The sequence below is a fragment of the Vulpes lagopus genome, chromosome 7 (genome assembly GCF_018345385.1).
Source record: "Vulpes lagopus strain Blue_001 chromosome 7, ASM1834538v1, whole genome shotgun sequence".
Taxonomy (NCBI): domain Eukaryota; kingdom Metazoa; phylum Chordata; class Mammalia; order Carnivora; family Canidae; genus Vulpes; species Vulpes lagopus.
The window spans coordinates 28,385,221-28,404,617 of record NC_054830.1 but is presented as its reverse complement, the minus strand read 5'-3'; the positions used below and the strand labels follow the sequence as shown (position 1 = coordinate 28,404,617).

At 39.3% G+C, this 19,397-nt stretch overlaps 1 protein-coding gene and 1 pseudogene across 6 annotated transcripts in view; both read left to right on the top strand.

Annotated features, from left to right (window-relative positions):
* FHIT (fragile histidine triad diadenosine triphosphatase) overlaps positions 1–19,397 on the top strand; it is a 1,370,758-nt gene that overhangs the window by 81,100 nt on the left and 1,270,261 nt on the right. Inside the window, exon 1 of one of the 6 annotated variants that reach the window (XM_041762983.1) lies at positions 18,747–18,907. The exons of the other annotated variants lie outside the window; for them this stretch is intronic. Coding sequence (XP_041618917.1) covers positions 18,781–18,907 — 127 coding nt within the window. The 5' untranslated portion in view covers positions 18,747–18,780. Of the gene's footprint in view, positions 1–18,746; positions 18,908–19,397 lie in introns of those variants that run through there. 6 annotated transcript variants of the gene reach the window in all.
* LOC121495482 lies at positions 15,731–17,340 on the top strand (annotated as a pseudogene).

The window sequence follows — 19,397 nt, the reverse complement described above, 5'->3', positions numbered from 1 at the left end:
GTATTTGTCATCATCCCTAGAGAAAACCCTTCTTTTCCCTAGCATAGGCTAGATACCATGGACATGTCATCTATGACTCCACATCCACTGGCCCCATTTCAGTGGTTTCTCAGTTCCCTAACTTTTTTCCCTGAATGGTGATGACCTTTCAGCCCTGACATATTGGCCTCTTGATTATTTGATAGGTTTACTTTTAACTTTATAATTATACTTCTTTCTCCATTATTCTTTCAGCTAGAGGGAAGTTTTTTTTAATTGTTAAAACTAAAAATTGAAATCATGTTCCTATGGCAAATCTCATCCCTTTGGAAATCTTTCCATTGGAAGCAACGAAGATTCAGGAGTAGGAGCAATAAGTAGTTTTCTAGGGTCCCAGCGAGGTTTATAATTCTTTTATCTTGGTTTGAACTCTGCATCTGGGAGCATAAAATTGTTACAAATTTATGCTTTGAATTTTGTACATTCCCTTTCTCTTAGATTGAAACTGTGAAGTTCTGATTTTTAAGTATTTTCTTTTAGTTTAAAATACAATGGCCATAAAAAAATACTAGATCTCACTTTAAAATTAAAAATTTTATGTCATATATTTCTTTTGTAAGATTTAATCTGAGATAAAATAGTATATGTGCCTACAAAAAAAGACTTGCACAAGGATGTTCATAGCAGCTTATCATAATAGCCCAAGATGTGAGAAAATCCAATGTCTCTCAGTGGGTGAACAAGTAAACAATTGTGGTGTGTAGTCATACAATGGGTTACTACTCAGCAATAAAGGGTAACAACTGATATATACAACAGTATGAGTGCATCTCAAAAACATTATGTTGACAAAAGAAGCCACAAACTTCAGAAGAGTCTACACTGTGTGATTCTACTTATATAAAATTCAGGAACCAGACTTAATGAATCAATGGTGATAGAAGATAGAAACATGGAAGGATGGAAAGCTATTGCCTGGAAAAGATCACAAGGGAACTTTCTGGAAATAAATTTATGTCTTGTTTTTGTGGAGGATCCTTGAGCTTATACATATGAAGATGTCAAGGAGCTGTAGACTTAAGATTTGCATATTCTATTGTATGTAAATCATTCCTCTAAATAACAGAGAAGAAAAGTACATATAAAGTTGCTTTTTCATTAAAAAGCAATGTGTGTTTGTTTAGAAAAGTGAATAAAAGTCCAAAGACATTAAATTATTCATAGTCTCCTCACATAAATAATTTGGTTAATTTTTTCCTGTCTTTTGACCAGGCATTGATTTTCCCCCCCACACTGCCCCTTTTCTTCCCTCTATCCCTCTTTACTCCCCTCTTTCTCTCTTTTTGATGTATTTAATGCTTGGATTTAACTGGACTTCCAAGTTTGGGAATAATTCTTTCTGAGAGAAAAGGATTTCCAGAGGGCACTTTTTGTTCATTTATGAAGTCACATCCATGACAGATAGCCTTCACATTAAAAAAAAAAAAGTTTCATAAATATACTAAGTGATAAGAGCAGAGGTAGCTAGAAAGAACCTGGGATTTTTTATTTTATTAATTTTACTTTATTATTTTATTTTGTTTATTATTATTTTAAATATTTTATTCACGAGAGACATAGGAAGAGACATAGGCAGAGGGGGATGCAGGCTCTCTGTGGGGAGCCTGATACAGAACTCGATTCTGGGACCCCGGGATCATGCCTTGAGCTGAAGGCAGATGCTCAACCACTGAGTCACCCAGCTGCCCTGAACCTGGGATTTTTACATTTTTTCTTTTCTTTCTTTCTTTTTTTTTTTTTTTTTTTTAATTTTTTCTTTTCTAAAGGGAAAAAAAGCACTGGCTCTTCTGTAAATGAATAATAAATTTCCCCGATTCTCTGTATCTTTTTGTTTATGTTTTTCTGTTCACTGATCTTATATTGTACTTGTAAGCAGGGTTGCTGCCATAGATGAATCATTCTAAACTCATGGATGTAAATAATATTTTATATGCTTTTATATATTTAAAGTTCTTCAAATTTTAATCAATTTTTTTCTAGTCTTCAGAGAATAGCCATGAAGGACTCGGTGTTACGAAATTTGGGGGTATTGTGCAGCCTTACAATTCATCACACACTGTTCTTAAAATTCATATTTCAGCATATTAAAATTGGATCCCAAGATCCTTTGTGGAAGAGCCTTGGCACCCTGACTCACCTTATATTGAGCCAACATGACAGAAAAATACATCATTTTTCTCTACCGTGAAAAGAAACAAGTGTGAAAATAATGGGAAAGATGTGCAGTTTAAAACAAAGCAACATAATTTGCACTGTGAGTTGCTTAATGTATTATATAGTTATTATCTCACTTAAGCTCCCCAGGTAATATAATTGCTAATATTAAAAAATCTGTTTTGTTTTGTCACCTCAACAGAACATTTTGCCTTGAGACTTAATTAATGCATTTCTCTCTTAAGCATGTGTTTTAGACACAATGGGTGTACCCTTAAATAACCTTCAGGAACACTACACATTTATGCACTGTTTTGAGAGGCAGAAAACAACCATAAAAAGAACTTGGCACTCTATATTCTCTCTGTAACCAGAAGAGAAGAGTTTTGTTGGAATCATCTTTATTAGAGGCAGCTGTCAGTATGGATTTTTTCCCCCTGGATGAAAACAAAAGGTGTTACAGAGGAATGTACATAAAGATAGCACCCATGAGGCATTAGGATAAATAAAAGTAGGCAATATTAATGATGCTCATTAGCAGATGTCACTGTTGGGGATGAAGTAAATTCTATACCAAAGTGTTTCATATATTACACTTTTCAAAACTGTCAACTTTTTGACTTTGATGTATGTTCACGTGAATGGTTTTAATAAGTTCCTACAACCCTTTCTTTGCATATGCCCTGAAGAATTCTGTGGAATCGCTGGCAGCAATATCACAAAGACATTTTTGCCAAATGATCGGTGCTTTACTTGGAAATGTGAAGGCTCAGATCATTACATTCCCACTTATTCGTGGTGCAAATATTTGTCTAAGAATTAGTTAAAAAATACTGTATGACCAAATTGATTTTATAGTTTAAAGCAATCTTCCACAGGCTGTTGCCTGTATAACTAATAGAATTACGTATGCATAAAACTGCTTTTACTGTAGAAGCCAAAATGCAGAATAATAGCTTGTCAAACTGTCATTTGCAAGTGAGATCATAGATTTTATAGTCCAAATTAGGTTGTGTTCTTTTCCTTTTTGTCAGGTCATATTCTAATAACCATATTGTGCACTAAACCCTGTGATTATCCCAACACTTGACAGATGGTAGGCTGTTAATTTGTATGTAAGAGACAGTGATTGCCAGCACCCTAGCAGTATTCAACAAAATATGAAATGTCAAAATCCACTTTTGGTTACGTTTTGCTTGACTTCATTTTAGCAAAGTAATGCTGGGCAGAAGAGTTTTAGTAGCTTAGCATGTTTACTTTTACTATTCTGAATGGTTTTACTAACTTCTAGAAATAGAAAGAATTAAGGAAGAAGTAATTTTTCTTGTTGATGTTCTTTCCACTTTCCTATGGAGAGTAGAGTGGTCATTAGGCTAAGGGGTTAATTGAAGGGGCTGCCATGAGAGCTGGGAGCAGACAAAATTTAATTGCTCAATATTGAAGATAATTGTTGCATAAGAGTAGCATACACTAATGTTTGGAAGTATAGTGGGGGTCAAAATAATTTAAAAGTTTAAGTTAAAAGTGCATTGGCAAATCCACTAAAAAACTATTAGAACTAATAAATGAGTTCAGCAATGTGGCAAGATATAAGATCAATATACAAAAATCAATTTTATTTCTGTACACTGGCAATGAAAAATCTCGAAATGATACTATGAAAACAATCCCACTTATAACAGTAGCAAAAAAAATTGCATAGAAATAAACATGACACAGGAAGTACAAGACTGATACACTATAAAAACTGTAAAATATTGTTGAAAGGGATTAAAGAATGAATAAATGGAAAGATTTCCTATATGTATGGATCAGAAAACTTAACATTGCTGAGATTCCCATAATGTTCCAAATAATCCACATCCTCAACATAATCCTTTTTAAAGTCCCAGGTGTTTTTTTTTCTTTGGAAGTGAACAAAGTGATCCTAAAATTCATATAGAACTGCAAGGGATTCAGAATACCCAAAACAATCTTGAGAAAGAAGAAGAAAGTTGTAGGACTCTCATTACCTGACTTCAGAACTTACTAGAAAACTGTAGTAATCAAGTTTATGTGATACTAATGTAAGAACAAATCAACAGAATAGAATTGAGAGTCCAGAAATAAACCCTCATGTTTATGGTAATTTGCTTTTTGACAAGAGTGCCAAGACAGTTCAATGGGGGAAACTTGTCTTTTCAACAAGTGTTGACAGGACAACTGGATATACACATGCAAAAAAATGAATTTAGACTTCTACCTCACAGTTAGTCAAAATGCATCACAGACCTAAATGTAAGCGCTAATATTATAAAGCTCCTAGGATAAAATAAGAGTTAATTTTTGTGACCTTAGGTTAGGTTCCTTAGATCTAACACCAAAAGCACAGATAACAAAATACAAAATCAATAATTTGATTTCATTGAAATTAAAACTCTTGTCAGAGGACACCATCAAGCAATTGAAAAAATGGCCCATGGATGAAAGAAAATCATATATTTGATAAGAGACTTTGTGTACATGCATAAAAACTCTTACAGCTCCAGAATAGAAAGACAAATAATCCAATTGAAAAATGGGCGAAGGACCTGATGAAACATTTTTCTGAAGAAGGTATACAAATGGTTAATAAGCACGTGAAAAGATCCCCAACAATTTTCATCATTGAGGAAAGCAAATCAAATGAAAACCATAATTAAGTACCTTTTAGGGCAGCCCGGGTAGCTCAGCAGTTTAGCACTGCCTTCAGCCCAGGGTGTGATCCTGGGGACCCAGGATCGAGTCCCACGTCAGGCTCCCTGCATGGGGCCTGCTTCTCCCTCTGCCTGTGTCTCTGTGCCTCTCTCTCTCTCTCTCATGAATAAATAAAATCGTAAAAAAAAATAAGATAAAAATATAAATACCACTTTTATGTGCACCAAAACAGCTAGCATAAAAATAACAATGGCAAATTTTGGTGAGAATATGGAGAAATTAGAACTTTCATGTGTTGTTGGTAGGATTGTAAAGTGATATGGCCACTTTGGAAAATTGTTTATCATTCCCAAAAGGTTAAACATAGAATTATAAAATGACCCAGCAATTCTACTCCTAGGTCATTTGCAATTCTTGCTATACCCAAGAGAACTGAAAACATATACCTACACAAAACCGTATACATTAATGTTCATACAGCATTATTCATAATAGCCAAAAAAAAAAAAAGTAGAAAGAATCCAAATGTCCAATTACAATGAAAGGAAACAAATGTGGTATATCCATACAGAGGAATGTTATTCAATCTTAAAAAAGAATTAAGTATTGATACATGCTACAACATGAATTTACCTTGAAAATATGCTAAGTGAGAAAAGCCAGTCACAAAAGCCACATACTATATGATTCCATTGATATGAAATGGAAACCTACTCTATGGATTTGTCTATTCTGGACATTTCACTTTAATAGATGTAGTTAATATTTTGCCTTTTTGCGTGTGCTATGCCTCGGATATCAATTCTTCCTTCTTCTTTCTTTCTTTCTTTCTTTCTTTCTTTCTTTCTTTCTTTCTTTCTTTCTTTCTTTCTTTCTTTCTTTCTTTCTTTCCTCTTTTAAAAGATTTTATTTACTTATTCATGAGAGACAGAGAGGGAGAGGCAGAGACACAGGCAGAGGAAGAAGCAGGCTCCCCACAAGGAGCCGGATGTGGAACACCATCCTGGATCCTGGGATTACACCCTGAGCCAAAGGCATATGCTCAACCACTGAGCCACCCAGGCGTCCTGAATATGGCTTTTAAAGGCCAATAGCCTGATTGTATTATTTTAAAACAATTTCTTATTTTTTAACAGCCTAATTTTAAATGTTAACAATTACTCCAGTATATTTGGATCACCCTTTTTGATATGGCATGTTTTAAGAAAATCCTAGTGAAAACAAGGTAATTTATAGAAACTTTGTGGGATAATTTTTCATTTGAAAGAGATTTAAATGTTATAAACATTATTTTTCATTGTCATTAAAAAAAAGATTTTATTTATTTATTCATGAGAGACATAGAGAGAGAGAGAGAGAGAGAGAGAGAGAGGCAGAAACACAGGCAGAGGGAGAAGCAGGCTCCATGCAGGGAGCCCGATGTGGAACTTGATCCCCGGACTCCAGGATCATGCCCTGGGCTGAATGCAGGTGCTAAACCACTGAACCACCCAGGGATTCCCTCATTGTCATTTTTGTAGAAATCATTTTTTTATGGTTGCAGAACTTTTCATATTGTCACCCAATAAGGTATTGAAGCATAATACAAGAATGTCATAGATGGACTGGAAAATCTCTTGCCTGTTCTTTAAAGGAGGACAAAAGGAAGAGGGCCTGGCTGGGTCAGTTGGTAGAGCTTGTAACTCTAGATCTCAGGGTCAAGAGTTTCATGTTGAGCATGGAACCCACTTAAAATAAATACATTAAAAATAAAAGAGAAGGAAAGGTAATCACAGCTGGTTAGGAAACCCAGGTATCTTTTTCCCACTTCAGTGATTGGAGTCCCATTCAAACACACCAGTTGCCTTGATTTATTTAGCATGCAGTTCTCAGGAGCACATCCATAGTGGGAATTGATGTAAAATCACATTGTTCTTAGGTATTGGGGGAGGGGGGAGATACAAGATGAAAGTTTAATACTAAAGCTGCTTTTGACTCAGCAGATTAAACTTTTAATATCAGGGAGAAAAAGGAGAGCAGAAGAGAGCAACCTGGTATTTTCTATGCTAAGAGTGAAACTGAAATGGGAAAAAAAAGATATAATCAGAACCCACCACCATTCTATTTCAGCACAGCATGTAATTCTCAGTTTAAAATAAAAAATTTTTAAAGAGAAGGTATTTTAAGATAATATCTACATGAGCCATTTCTGTGAAAAGCGAGTGAAGCTTTCACTCCCCCCCCCCCCCCCCCCCAGAAATTGCTTTGCAATTGTGAGGGTGCTGAGTTGCTGGAGGTGGATTGGTCATTGCGGATGTGTGAATGAGCTGATCTGCATGAAACCTGAATAGTAAATGAGAGACCCTGGTGGGGCCAGGCTGAACTGTCGTCTCCACAGGGTTGCAGATTTGCACCAGAATGAAGCCCTGGGTAACCAAGCAAGCTATTGCAAGGAGCTGGTTAAAAGCTTAGTAACTTGCTTGAGTGCTTTTGAGAACTGACATTGCCATTACAATCCTGAGAAAGCTGGAGTCCACTGTGGGTCACTCAATTGATGAAACTATAAATGACCTCCATTTTTGACAGAATCTGGAGAACATGAAGCAGAGGACATCAGTCCTTGATTTTCTTTCTTTCTTCCTTTTTTGGCCAGAAGCTGTAAAAAGGAACTTGAAGCCACATCCACGCGCAATAGCTTCCTGTGTTCTGTTTCTGAGATACATTCTTCAGGCTTTTGGTGGAATGGCTGGGAGAGGTGTTTGGTATTGACATTCAAATGAAAGAATCAAATATCTCTCCAGGCTACAGAATTTCTTTATCTGACATTGTCACAACAAGCAGATCAGAGGTATTTGTCGGTATCCCTCTTGGTTCTTTTATATTCTAACTGCTAAATGAAAGGAGCAACAACTAAAACTTATCTTTGAAAAGAGAAGTCCATTATTGGGGTCTTTGAAGCTTTGACGAGTGAGCACACTGTACTTGGGTAAAGTGCCCTAATAGGTGGAAGGAAGCAAAGACAGCCTTATAAATTTCCCTGTGCAGAAGCAGAACTATTGTCGTCTTTATTAAAAATATGCCTCTGAGCAGGTGGTCCTGTTCTGAATACCTCCAAGAATCTGGGAATTTCACGTGGCCCTTACTAAAACAGCTTAGGCTGTCTTAGTCTTGAGAGATGTGAACGGAGATCAGATTGCTATGCTGGGAGTGCTCAGTGTGGTGGACAGATTCATTCTCAGATTTTTAAAACTTGAAACTTTGGCAATTATATTAATAAAGATAAGTAAGCTGGTTGACATCAACACATGCATTCTGTTTGTTCTTTGTACATCCGTGTACCTCCCAGAGAGGGCTGTGACCCAGATTCCATAAGCATTCAAGACTTTCATTAGATTAGAATGACATATACTTATCATTAGAGCGTACTAATTAAAGCAGAAAGTGACATTTCAAAGTAATGATGTTCCCTAGTGTCTCAATGTAAAATACTCCCTAGTCTATTTTTAATGACCTACTATGCTATGTATTTTTAAAATATTATTTTGTTATGAACTTATGTTTTCATTATTGTCAATGGTGGTGATGGCTAACAAGGTAGGGCATTCTTCTAGATGAATAAGGAAGAAGACATTGAAACCTACCAGCTTTGGACTTTGATTGCAGTCACATATTGGGAGAATCCATGCATACTTTAATTTATCCAGCACTTTGTACACTTTCTACTGCTCAAACTCTGTTCTAGGTGCTGAGGATGCCTTGGTTACTAGGACGCAGATGGTTCCTGCCCTCACGGAATTTGCCCCTCCCTTTGATTATGATCAAAGATTTTCTTTATAGTTCTTTTACATCCTTAGTAGCAGCAGAGAGGATGATGTGTTCAGTACTGCTTATATATACACCCTCATCTGCTATTGCAAACATCAGATATTCTTTGATAAGGGCAGTAGAAGAAAATATCTCCTTACTTATTCTATACATTTTCTCACGCTTATTTCACCTAAATTTGGATTATGCATTCAATTACCTACAACTGTATTTGATGCTCCAGTTCTCTGCCTGGTATACTGTTGGTGTGTTCAAAATGCTCATTCTCTTCCCTTCCTCTTCCTCATAGTCACCTAAGTGATAATAGCACTGAACTAGGTGGCTCCAGTGTTTACATTGTGAATACTTTGTTTTTAAGTAATCTCCACATCCAATGTGGGGCTCAAACTCCCAACCCCAAGATCAAGAGCATGTTCTACTAATAGAACCAGCCAAACGCCCCAATCTGTAACATTTTTAAATGTTAGTGAGCCTTGTACTTTGGGTCCTGTTGTGAAAATTTGCAAAACAAGCCAGCTGTCATTGGTTACAATTATATATAAAGAAGAGAGTGACCTTATATCAAGTGGCAAAGTCCTCAGCTCTCACCCAGTTGGGAAAGAGAAGAAACATGCCTTTCTCTGCTAACAGAAGCTATGAAGGGACTCTCAAGAGGAAATCAGGTTTTGAACAGAGATGAACAGTGCAAAGAATTTCCAAACAAAAACAGGAAAGAGAAAAAGGAAGATTGTTCTTTTTGTGCTGAACTTGCCCATTTCCCATCTACTCATTTTGCCAGGAGTAAAAGCAGTCGGATGATCATCTTTGCTGCTTTCATCATCATCATTATCACCAGTATCATCATCTTGATAGTTGTTTATTAAGCATAGAAATCCCATCAAATAGGTGCCACTTTTACTCAAATTTATGGATAACCAAACCAGTTAGTGTGTTTAGGCACCTTGCCTAAAGCTACAGGGCTGGTAAATGACATAGTCAGGACTCCCACCCAGAGATAGTTGTCCCCAAGGTGCTCTTGCCCCTTACACTCCGCCACCAATCATTGTCTTGTACAAAGAGACATTAAAGGTCTTTAACCTCATAGGTGGTGATGAGTTGAATATTTAGGTTGTCTTTGATTTCATGAGTGAACATTGCCATTTTCTGAGTCCTTTTTTAGATGAATTTTCTAAAGTGAATTCCGGGCCTTCCAGTGACTGTATTCAGTGATGGTGGCTGATTTTAGGCTGTTCTTGCTCTTCAAATCCACTTAAAGTACCAGCATTCCTTAAAGTTGTATGTATGTATATACCGCAACCTTACTTGATGATTATGAAGCCACATACACATGAGCTGGGGTTTTCACCATTTGCAAGTGAGACTGTTCTGCATGCTATGAGCAGAATTTATTGTAATGTCTATTAAATGCATACCCTTCTATTCAAATTCTTCAGAGAAACCTTGGCTATTTATTTATTTTCCTGCCTGCTTCTGGAAATGTTTGGAGGTAGTTACTCTAGTGTATTTTACTTATCATTGCAAGCTAGAAATTCAAAGGCAGAATATTTTTATGAAAGAGAGTAGTATTAAGATCTTGATACTAGTCCTGGAATTGGTTTCTTGAAACACTAGAAATGGCGACTTAAGGTCTAGAATGAGTACTTGCTTCAAATATCTATCTGGCTACTTGCTACATGGTAGTGACCTTGGGCAAGGCTAATGGCTTTGGGTGCCTCAGTTTCTTAATATGTAAAATGAGGAGGTAATAAAAGTATCTCATCACTGTGAGAGTTACCTGAGATAGCTCTTGTAAAATACTTGGCGTAGTGTCTGATATCCATGGAGTGCCAAATAAATGTGATGATGTTGGAGGTGGTGATGGTGAAAGAAATAAGGTATGCTGCTTCATTTTTTCCAATGAAATCTTATATGAAAGCTAATTATGTGAATCTGATTAGTATTCTGGTTGGGTGGGTACAGAGCTTACCTTATCTGGCACTGCCACAGAGCACCGGTGCTCAAATGTGTCCACACAAACAGTTTAGAGATGTTGATTCTTGGTTTGAAATCAGGAAAGCAAGTGACAGCAGGCAATGGTATGGTAGAGGAAGCACCATGGGCAAGGAGCTAGCTGATTTGGGTTTAATTAGGGGTCTGTTGCTTTCAGCTTGCATGATCCTAGGCAACTGTCATAAGCTTTCTGAGCCTCAGTTTCTTCTGTGAAATGATGTCAGCAATACCTACCCACCAGGGCTGTTTTGAAAACTGCAGGAGCTAACATGTTGTGAAGGGACTTTAAAGACGTGCTGGTTTACAAATCTAGTTTTTGTTGGGGAGATTTTACTAGGATAGCAAAAATTTGATACAGAGCTGCCAGAGGGACTTTATGGGCTAGGTTAGAGCCCAAGGCTGTGGTGACTATTTTTCTGTTTCAAAGATGCAGTTTCCCCAGGCAGACCTCATTTACTTGGAAATTCTGGAGTGGCAACAGCATACTTTGAATCAAATGGTTAATTGTCTTTGGAGGCCTTGCCTAGGTTCTTTAAGGCCTGGCTGCAAGGAAGGAATCCCTGTGTGACAATAGATTTAGTGGGGTATAAATCTACCTAACTAGCAGCTGGATAGGAGCTGATGAGGGGTGGCCCCAGAGTCGAGCCACATTAGCCGAGTTAGAAGGATGTGCTGGCTTCCACTTTAAGCCACGGGGCCCAGCAGCAAACTGCAGGGAAGCAATAGCAGCCTGTGGTGTGGCCTGTTGTGCCACCGTCACTCTTGTCAGTGTCACCATCATCACCATTAAGCTTTATTAAGTGCTGGAGTGTGGAGCTCCCTTAGGTGCCGTTGCAGACAGATAGGCAGCTATGTGTTGTAGATGAGAGCCTCATGCAGGCCGTGAGGGGAAGTGCCCAGGCTGTAATCCAAAGCAGGCCCACAGATGTGGCTGCGTGGGCAGATGAGGGGAAAGGAGTGGCTAGAGTAGGCTTTTGCCTGTGGTGTGGGCTTAGACCATGGCCCTGTTCTCTGAAAACTGCCCTGACTCTCACCTTCAAGGGTGAGCCATGGCAGTCATGTTTTACTGTGTAACTTGGCTTCCATGGCCATATCTGAATGGATCAAGGATGCACAGCCCACTCAAGATGGGCCAGATTGTCTCTCCCAGAAGGTGAATTTGGGACTAAGGCATTTGTAGTTACGCTGGATACGTAGGTGAATTTGGGAATCATGGAAAGCCAGTCTTGGATTAATTTCGTCATCCTCATAGCAGCCCTGTGACGGTAGATCTCCTTATTTCCATTTTATAGAAGAAGAAACTGAGTTACAGAGAGGTTAATTAATTTATCCAAGATCATATTGTTGGGTAGTGGCAGGACCAGGCAAGAACCCAGGTAGTATGATCTCAGGCCTTCAGCCGCTATACTAACTGTCATTCTGAGAAATAGGGAGAAAGACAACGGGCCTATGGAAAGATGAGAGATGCAGGTTAAGTGGCTGTGAGGTGGGAGGGGGTGCAGAGGGAGGATAATCAAGCTGATTGATTAAGAGACAAGCTGCCTTGATTCTCTAAGCTTTCTGGCTCCAGGGTCCAGACCTTAGTGATTGCACTTTCCACGGCTGGGCTTTGAGAAGTATCTTTTTCTTTGTCTCCTTACAAATAAATTCCCTTTTTGGAGCACAAAGTAGTTTCAATGGATGTCTATTACTTGGAACCAAAAAAGTCTTGATGAAGTGACCACACTCACAATTTGTTAAGTAGGACCTTGGGTCATCCATTGGCCTCTGTGACCCCAGGTACCACATCTGTAGGTAGTGTGTAGGCTGGTGGAAGAGAGAGGTGGTAAACCAGTGAATGGAACATAGTGTGACAGACTCTCTGAAAGATCTAAGCATAAGTTGTTCTAGAAACACAGATGTGGGGCAAACAAATGAGATTGGTGTAGGGCGTGGAGAATCAGGGATGCCTTGTCAGGGGACATTTCAGCTGTTTCTGAAGAATGAATAGAATTTAGCTCTTGAAGAATGGGTGGGAGGAAGGGTATTCCAGGTAGTGAGAATGATATGTGCAGGGGGAAAAAAAGAAAGAACAAAATGGAAAGTGAGATCTATAATACATTTTGGGAAAGACAGGTAATTAAGTCTGGTGGAGAAGAAGGAAGGAGGAGGGACAGGATATGCAACTGGCATTCCTGGCTGGACCAGATCTCCAAGCCATGGAGTTTGAACCTTATCCTGTATGCCAATGATTCATTGCCTGCCAGGTACCTTCCCTCCCTCCAACATGAAGATACTGATAGCTTTTGAAATGGAAAAGATGACACTTTGACATTAGACAGTTTTAGGAAAAACACCACCATACGCAGAATTCTAACATCCCACACTACCGTTTTCATCTTTGCACATTATCAACATTATAGTTGTCCTCAAACATGCCTATTTTTATACATGGTCACAATGCATCTATGTATGATTCTTGCTTCCCAGTAGATCAAAAAGATTTTCTATGTTTCTACGTTGGCCTTTCCTAATTATTATAACAGCATGCTACAGACACAGGGTTTTCTGGGTCCACACATAGCTCCCGGCAATGTATGAGGTTATGGTGCAGCAAAGACATATGACTGGAAGATTCCTGCTTTTGAGCAACTTAGGATCTGATGGAATACTTGTGCTGAAGTATGTAACCATATACAGTTTAAAGCATGTGGCTTTAATATGATTTTGTGAAAAATGTATTCAGTTCTTTGAGGATTGATAGGGGGGGTTTTTCTAATCCCTTTCTTCTGTGCTCACTGTCCCCTTGCCCCCCGCCCCCATCAGGAATGCTCTGTGGCCAACAAATGGCCATATCGTCACATGCTTCTTATGTTCATGTGCTCCTTACCTAGTGTCTTTTTCATATCTTATGCTCTAAGTACCCTGGAAGCCATTTGATGGTTAGCCATAAACAGGCTCCAAATCAAGCTCTTGAGCCGAGTTAATTTGATTATGAAACATTATCTTGATTGTGGCAAGCGTCCAGTTGTCATCTTTTTAATGATACAGGCCTCCACAGCCTAAACTAATTATAAACCAGCTCCATTCCAGGGAGGGCAGCGTTGCCTAACCAGCCTCTGCAAGCCAGACCCGAGTGTGTCGGTGATGTGAACACATCTGCTTTTCCTTCCTCTGGCCTTCTGTGGATATCAGCCATGTCATTTCTCTCTCCCTCCCTGCTCTTTTGTTAAGGAAAATAGGGGGTGATTGGCCAAAATTGCTCTTTAAATTAAATTTTGGCTCCTACCTCTAGCATGATCATGAACTTCTAGATTAAAGATGCAGATAATTTTGCAATCAGATTTACATTTTCATGTGTAATGAGTTTAAAAGTCTTTACATGCTTTAGCTTCCCCCTTTGTGATGCTTTTTGTTGACTTATTTTAGCTCTGTAGTCTGAGTGGTATTTTGTTGTTGGTTTTTACTTCAGTCTCTGTCTCTAATGGTCCCTATTTTCTTCATTTCTAGTCTTGTATAATTGTAGAAAATAGATTGATCATTTGGTATATATAAAAAAAATTAAAGAAGTTCATTCCATAGAGTTTAGAAATATTTTATTGTCCACATAATGAAGACATGCATGGGGAAACTAACCAAACTATATTCTCTGGAAATCCTCATATCTTATTTTATCTTGTGTATGTGTGTGTATCTGTGTTTAGACACAAGTATGCAAGTGTGGGTTGTTGACACACATACTTGAAATAGGTTGTTATTTCATAGATTTTAAACATTTAGAAAACTCTCTTAGCCTCAGTTTCTTAACTTGTAAAATGGGAACGATGACAGTTCTTACAATACATGGTTGTAGGGATAATTCATTTGATGCTGCTGCAAAGTGCCTGCCCCATAACAAATACTCAGTAAGTATCAGCAGTTAATATCATGGCCCTTATCCTGTGGGAATGAAAGCCTTCTTCATGATCTCAATTTTTAGCTACTAATAAGTCCCTAAGTTCATCCCTTTATAAAGAGGCCAGAAGCATTGCCAGAAAGCTTAAACCTTGGAAGAATTACCCAAGCCATGTTCTCCAGCATCCCTTGCTTCTTCCTTAAGCAGCCTAGGTTGAAAGATTTATCATTTCCACATAGTTCTCACCAATAACATCTTTATGGCTGATTCCCCTGGTAGCAATTGTCACAGCTCATCATCTCTGATTTCAGCTACAACTGTGGTAACCAGTTTTGTCCCAGTCAGCTTCCCAGCTGTAGCATCTGATGTGTGCCTTTTCTGCTTCCTTCCCAGGACCCTCTCTCAGGCTACAAGCCTGCCAGTCCTGGGCCAAAGGGGAACCTGGAAGTGTGGGGGAAGTAACTGCCCTCAGGGGCTCCCGTCAATCCCTGGGATTTGAACATATGAATACATGCTCCATCCTTTCATTCTTAGGTGCATAATTCTGTATGCATTCTTAGGAGGTCCTGGCCAATCAAAACCCTTGCTCTCGGTGGCAAACTTGATAACATACCCTTCCATTGGTTTTAATCCTTCCCTGTCTTTCTGTATTCCCTCATCCCTACTTCCTTGAATCATCTTCTAATTAAACTTCTGCACCCAAGCTCTCATCTCAGGTTCTGCCTTCAGGGAAACTCAACCCAATGCAGCCTTGAAGTCTCCTGCCTCCATAGTATTTCTTTAATCTGTAATCATTAGGCTTGGATCATTTCTCTTTCCTTTCTAGCCCAGAAGGAGGAGAGATCTCATGGATTTTCAAGGTCAGACTCTTCCTCTTTGATCTTCATCCTGTCCCCTCTTAAATCTTCTGTCCCACAGACCATCATAATTTGTTTACTGCTACACCTCTAATGTAGAGTGCTTGGCCCATAGTAAGAGCTCAAAACTAATTAAATGAGTAAGAGAATGAATTAATCCCTTTCCTTGGATGTTTTTCAGTCTTCTTCTCTCCACCCATGTTGTTCCCATCTTATATTGTTTTAGCTTTTCTTTGGAGGCTTTCTTTAGCAACCATAGCTCCAGCCAGGTTTAAGCATTGCCAGTCCCTCCCCCAGCAGACCGTTGCAGTTGGCCACCCCCTGCTCCTTGGTAACCATGTGCGACCAAAAGGCCGTGATAAAAACTCTGATATGTCGGAGGAGATGCAACAGGACTCGGTGGAGTGTGCGACTCAGGCATTGGAGAAATATAACATAGAGAAGGACGTTGTGGCCCATATTAAGAAGGAGTTTGACAAGAAGTACAACCCCACCTGGCTCTGCATTGTGGGGAGGAACTTCAGTAGTTATGTGACACATGAAACCAAACACTTCATCTACTTCTACCTGGGCCAAGTGGCCATTCTTCTGTTCAAATCTGGTTGAAAGCATGGACTGTGTCACACACCCAGTGATCCATCCAAAACCAAGGACTGCAGCCTAAATTCCAAATACCAGAGACTGAAATCTTCAGCCCTGCCTGGGGGAACACCTCGAGCTTTGAAACTTTATTGTGTTGTTTTGTACAGGGCATTCTCTGTACGAATTTGTTGTGGTTATAAAACAATGAGCAAAACAGCTTACATTTGTATTTATTTTCTATTCCATACCTCTACCTCATGTTTTTTTCTCCTCAAAATCCATTCCTTTTCAAATAAATCTATTGGAGAAAAAAAAAAGAAAAAGAAAAAGAAAAAAAAGGGTCTTTTGCCTTGGAAGGAGACATCATTGCCTGATCACAGAACCCACCTCTTTATTACTCTTGCTAGCCACCTCCTAATGCCTTGGAATATCGGAACTTGTTAAACATCCTTTCTATCTTGAACTCTGCCTTGCTTGGTCTCTTGAAATCTACCTCTCTCCTGGTCCTCTCCAAGCTCTCAAACTTTTCTTTCCAAGAATTTTTGTTGTCTCATTTAGCTGATTCTACATTGGGCTTTTTCAAGGGTTCCACCTTTGGGCCTCTTCTTTTTGGAGATGCATAGTCAACTTGAGTAAATCAGTTACTACTATTTCTTCAGCCTGGTGGATAGCTCCTAAATCTGTAATCTTCAGATTGACTCTCCTGAGTCGAAAGCTGTTGAGAATCTTCCATCTGGAATTCTTGCAGGTATTTCTAAGTCCCCATGTTCAAGCTGGGATTGATTTTCTTCTCACCATTTTCATTTTTTCCTCATTTTTTTGTACCCTGCCTTAGTTCATGGGCTTATCATGTCACTGGTATACTGCAGTATATAAGCCTTTGTATGATCCTTCACTGCCTTCCCTCAACCATTGCTGTCAAAGAAATAATTTTTGAGTACCTACTATGAGTCAGACACTCCGCTATTTGCTCAAGATGCATGGAAAACAAAATAGACCCTCAAGAGGCTCATAGTGTAATAGCAGATATAGATATTCATTTGATTTATTACACAAACGTAGCATTACAAACAAGTAATTGTGGAAGAGAAGTCCAATGTGCATGAGCATGTCATGAAAGGACCTAATTTATTCCTAGGATTTGCACAGCTTCCTTTGGGAAGAGTGGCATTTGATCTGTGATCTGAAGGATGAGTAGGAATTAATTAATTGAGAGGAACTCTTGCCTCTTTATCACTGTGCACTAGAGTCACTAGGTCCCATTGACTGTATCTGTGAAATGTCTCCATTGTTCTATTTCCCATTCTCATCCTAGACCATGGCAATTCTCACCTTCACTGTGGCACTCCACTCCCATTCATTAATTTTCACATTGCTACCGGCATGCTTTTACTGGACACAAGTCTGACCACATATATTCTCCTACGTTAGCTTAAAATCACTGGTAGCTCCCTAGTGCTTCCATGGTAGGATCCCAACTCTTTGGCATGGCATCCAAAGACTTTTCAAATTTTGGCTCTGACCTTTGTTTCTAGCCTCATCTCCTGCTATTCCATAGCCCTTTGCCTGCTTTTGTGGCCACTATAGACTCTGCAGATTGCTGAAAGCACAATGTTCTCTTAGGCTGTCATGTGTTGATACATTCATTTATCAGCTTTGAGTTCCTCTATCCTCTTGCACCCGGTTAGTTCCTATGATCCCTTTAGGCCCTACATAAATGTCACGTCTTCCATAAGACTTTCCTTGGCCCCTTCTGTATCCCCATATTTGTACTTGGACATTTCTCTTTCAGAGCAGTCATCTGTTTGCCTTATATTAACTTAGTTGTTTAGAGTATGTGCTACTCTGGGATCAGGATTGTGCCATGCTCATCTCTCTCTTCCCAGGTGTTCAATAAATACGTGTAATTGAATTGTACATGTATCCATGTATAGAGGAGGCAGGGACTTTGGGGAATGGGAGGAGAGCTGAAAGAGAAAGCCAGACTGTTTCTAACCTCAAGCAGGGCTTGATCAAGACATGTAGGTTGCCCAAGCAGACCGATTTTTGGTGTCTCTTCAGCAATCAAATGAAATGCCAGATTTGAGCAATACTACTCAGAAGAAGGATGATGACAGATTGCAGCATCCTGGCCTCCTTACCCAATTCACCTCAATCAACTTTGGTGGTTGATTCTACCCTACATAAAGGCATTTTGTTGACCTTGTTTTGTTCTAGAGCATTCTACTTCTCCTCCTGTCTTAATTGTCTCATCAAAGTATTGGTTACAATTAAACACAATTTCCTCCTTGAAGAAAGTCCTGACGAATGCTGTTTTCTTCACTGTGTTACTTTTCTAGAGATACTTCAGTACCTCTTCTTTTTTTTTTTTTTAAGATTTTATTTATTTACTCATGAGAGACACAGAGAGAGAGAGAGAGGCAGAGGGAAAAGCAGGCTCCATGCAGGGAGCCCAACCACTGAGACTCGATCTCAGGTCTCCAGGATCACCCCTAAAGCTGGTGCTAAACCACTGAGCCACCCAGGCGTCCCCTTTAGTAACTCTTCCTGATTGGCATCCTGGGCAGCTGCTGGCCAGTCTTCCTGCTAGTCCTGCTCAGATCCCAAGAAAAGCAGACTCAGTTGTATAAAGCTCCTTTCCAATATTATACCAATGACCTATAAAGAATTTCTTTTCAGGTCTGGCTTATATCCATTTAACAAAGAAATCTGTTTTATATTTCAAAATTGTCAGGATGTTGCTGTGAAGCAAGTGCATGGCAGAGCAGGCATGTGTTCTGTTCTGTTTTTACAAATGACAGGCAAATGGCAGTGGCTGAGGGCCAAGAGTGGGCTGCTGCTGTCCATGTTTGCCAAGACTGCTCGGTGCCTGGGCCACCTCTCAGGTCCTGTACCCACACATGCCGTCCTCTCCTGAACAAGGCTGTGAGTGGTAAGCTATGCCAGTGTCAGGGAGGCTTTCAGCCCGGACAGACTGCTTATTACCTTCAGTTGAGTGTGCGCAGAAAGGGAAGTGTGTGAATGACAACCAAAGATGGATGCTATAGGAATGCCCTTCTGCCCATTTGACTTTGTCTCTGAGATGGCAACTTACTGATGTCCACTAGCAGTTCAGCGGACAATTAGTCGTTGCTAAGGGACAGGAATGTAGAATAGGAGGAAGATTGGTTCAGCTTTCCAGAGTATTGAGGAGTTACTCTGTGCTGGGTGCTATGTAGATGCTACGGGAACACAGGGGGTGTGACATGGTCCTTGTCCTTAAGGAGGTATTGTCTTTATTTACTGAGTCATGTAAGTCCTTTACACTTCTAAATGTCAGTGGAAGTAGCAATTTGGGACTGTCTTTTGGAGAATTCAGATGTATGTCTTGAATTTACAGATCTTCATTGGAACTTAGGCCAACTATCTAAACCCAGTGTTTT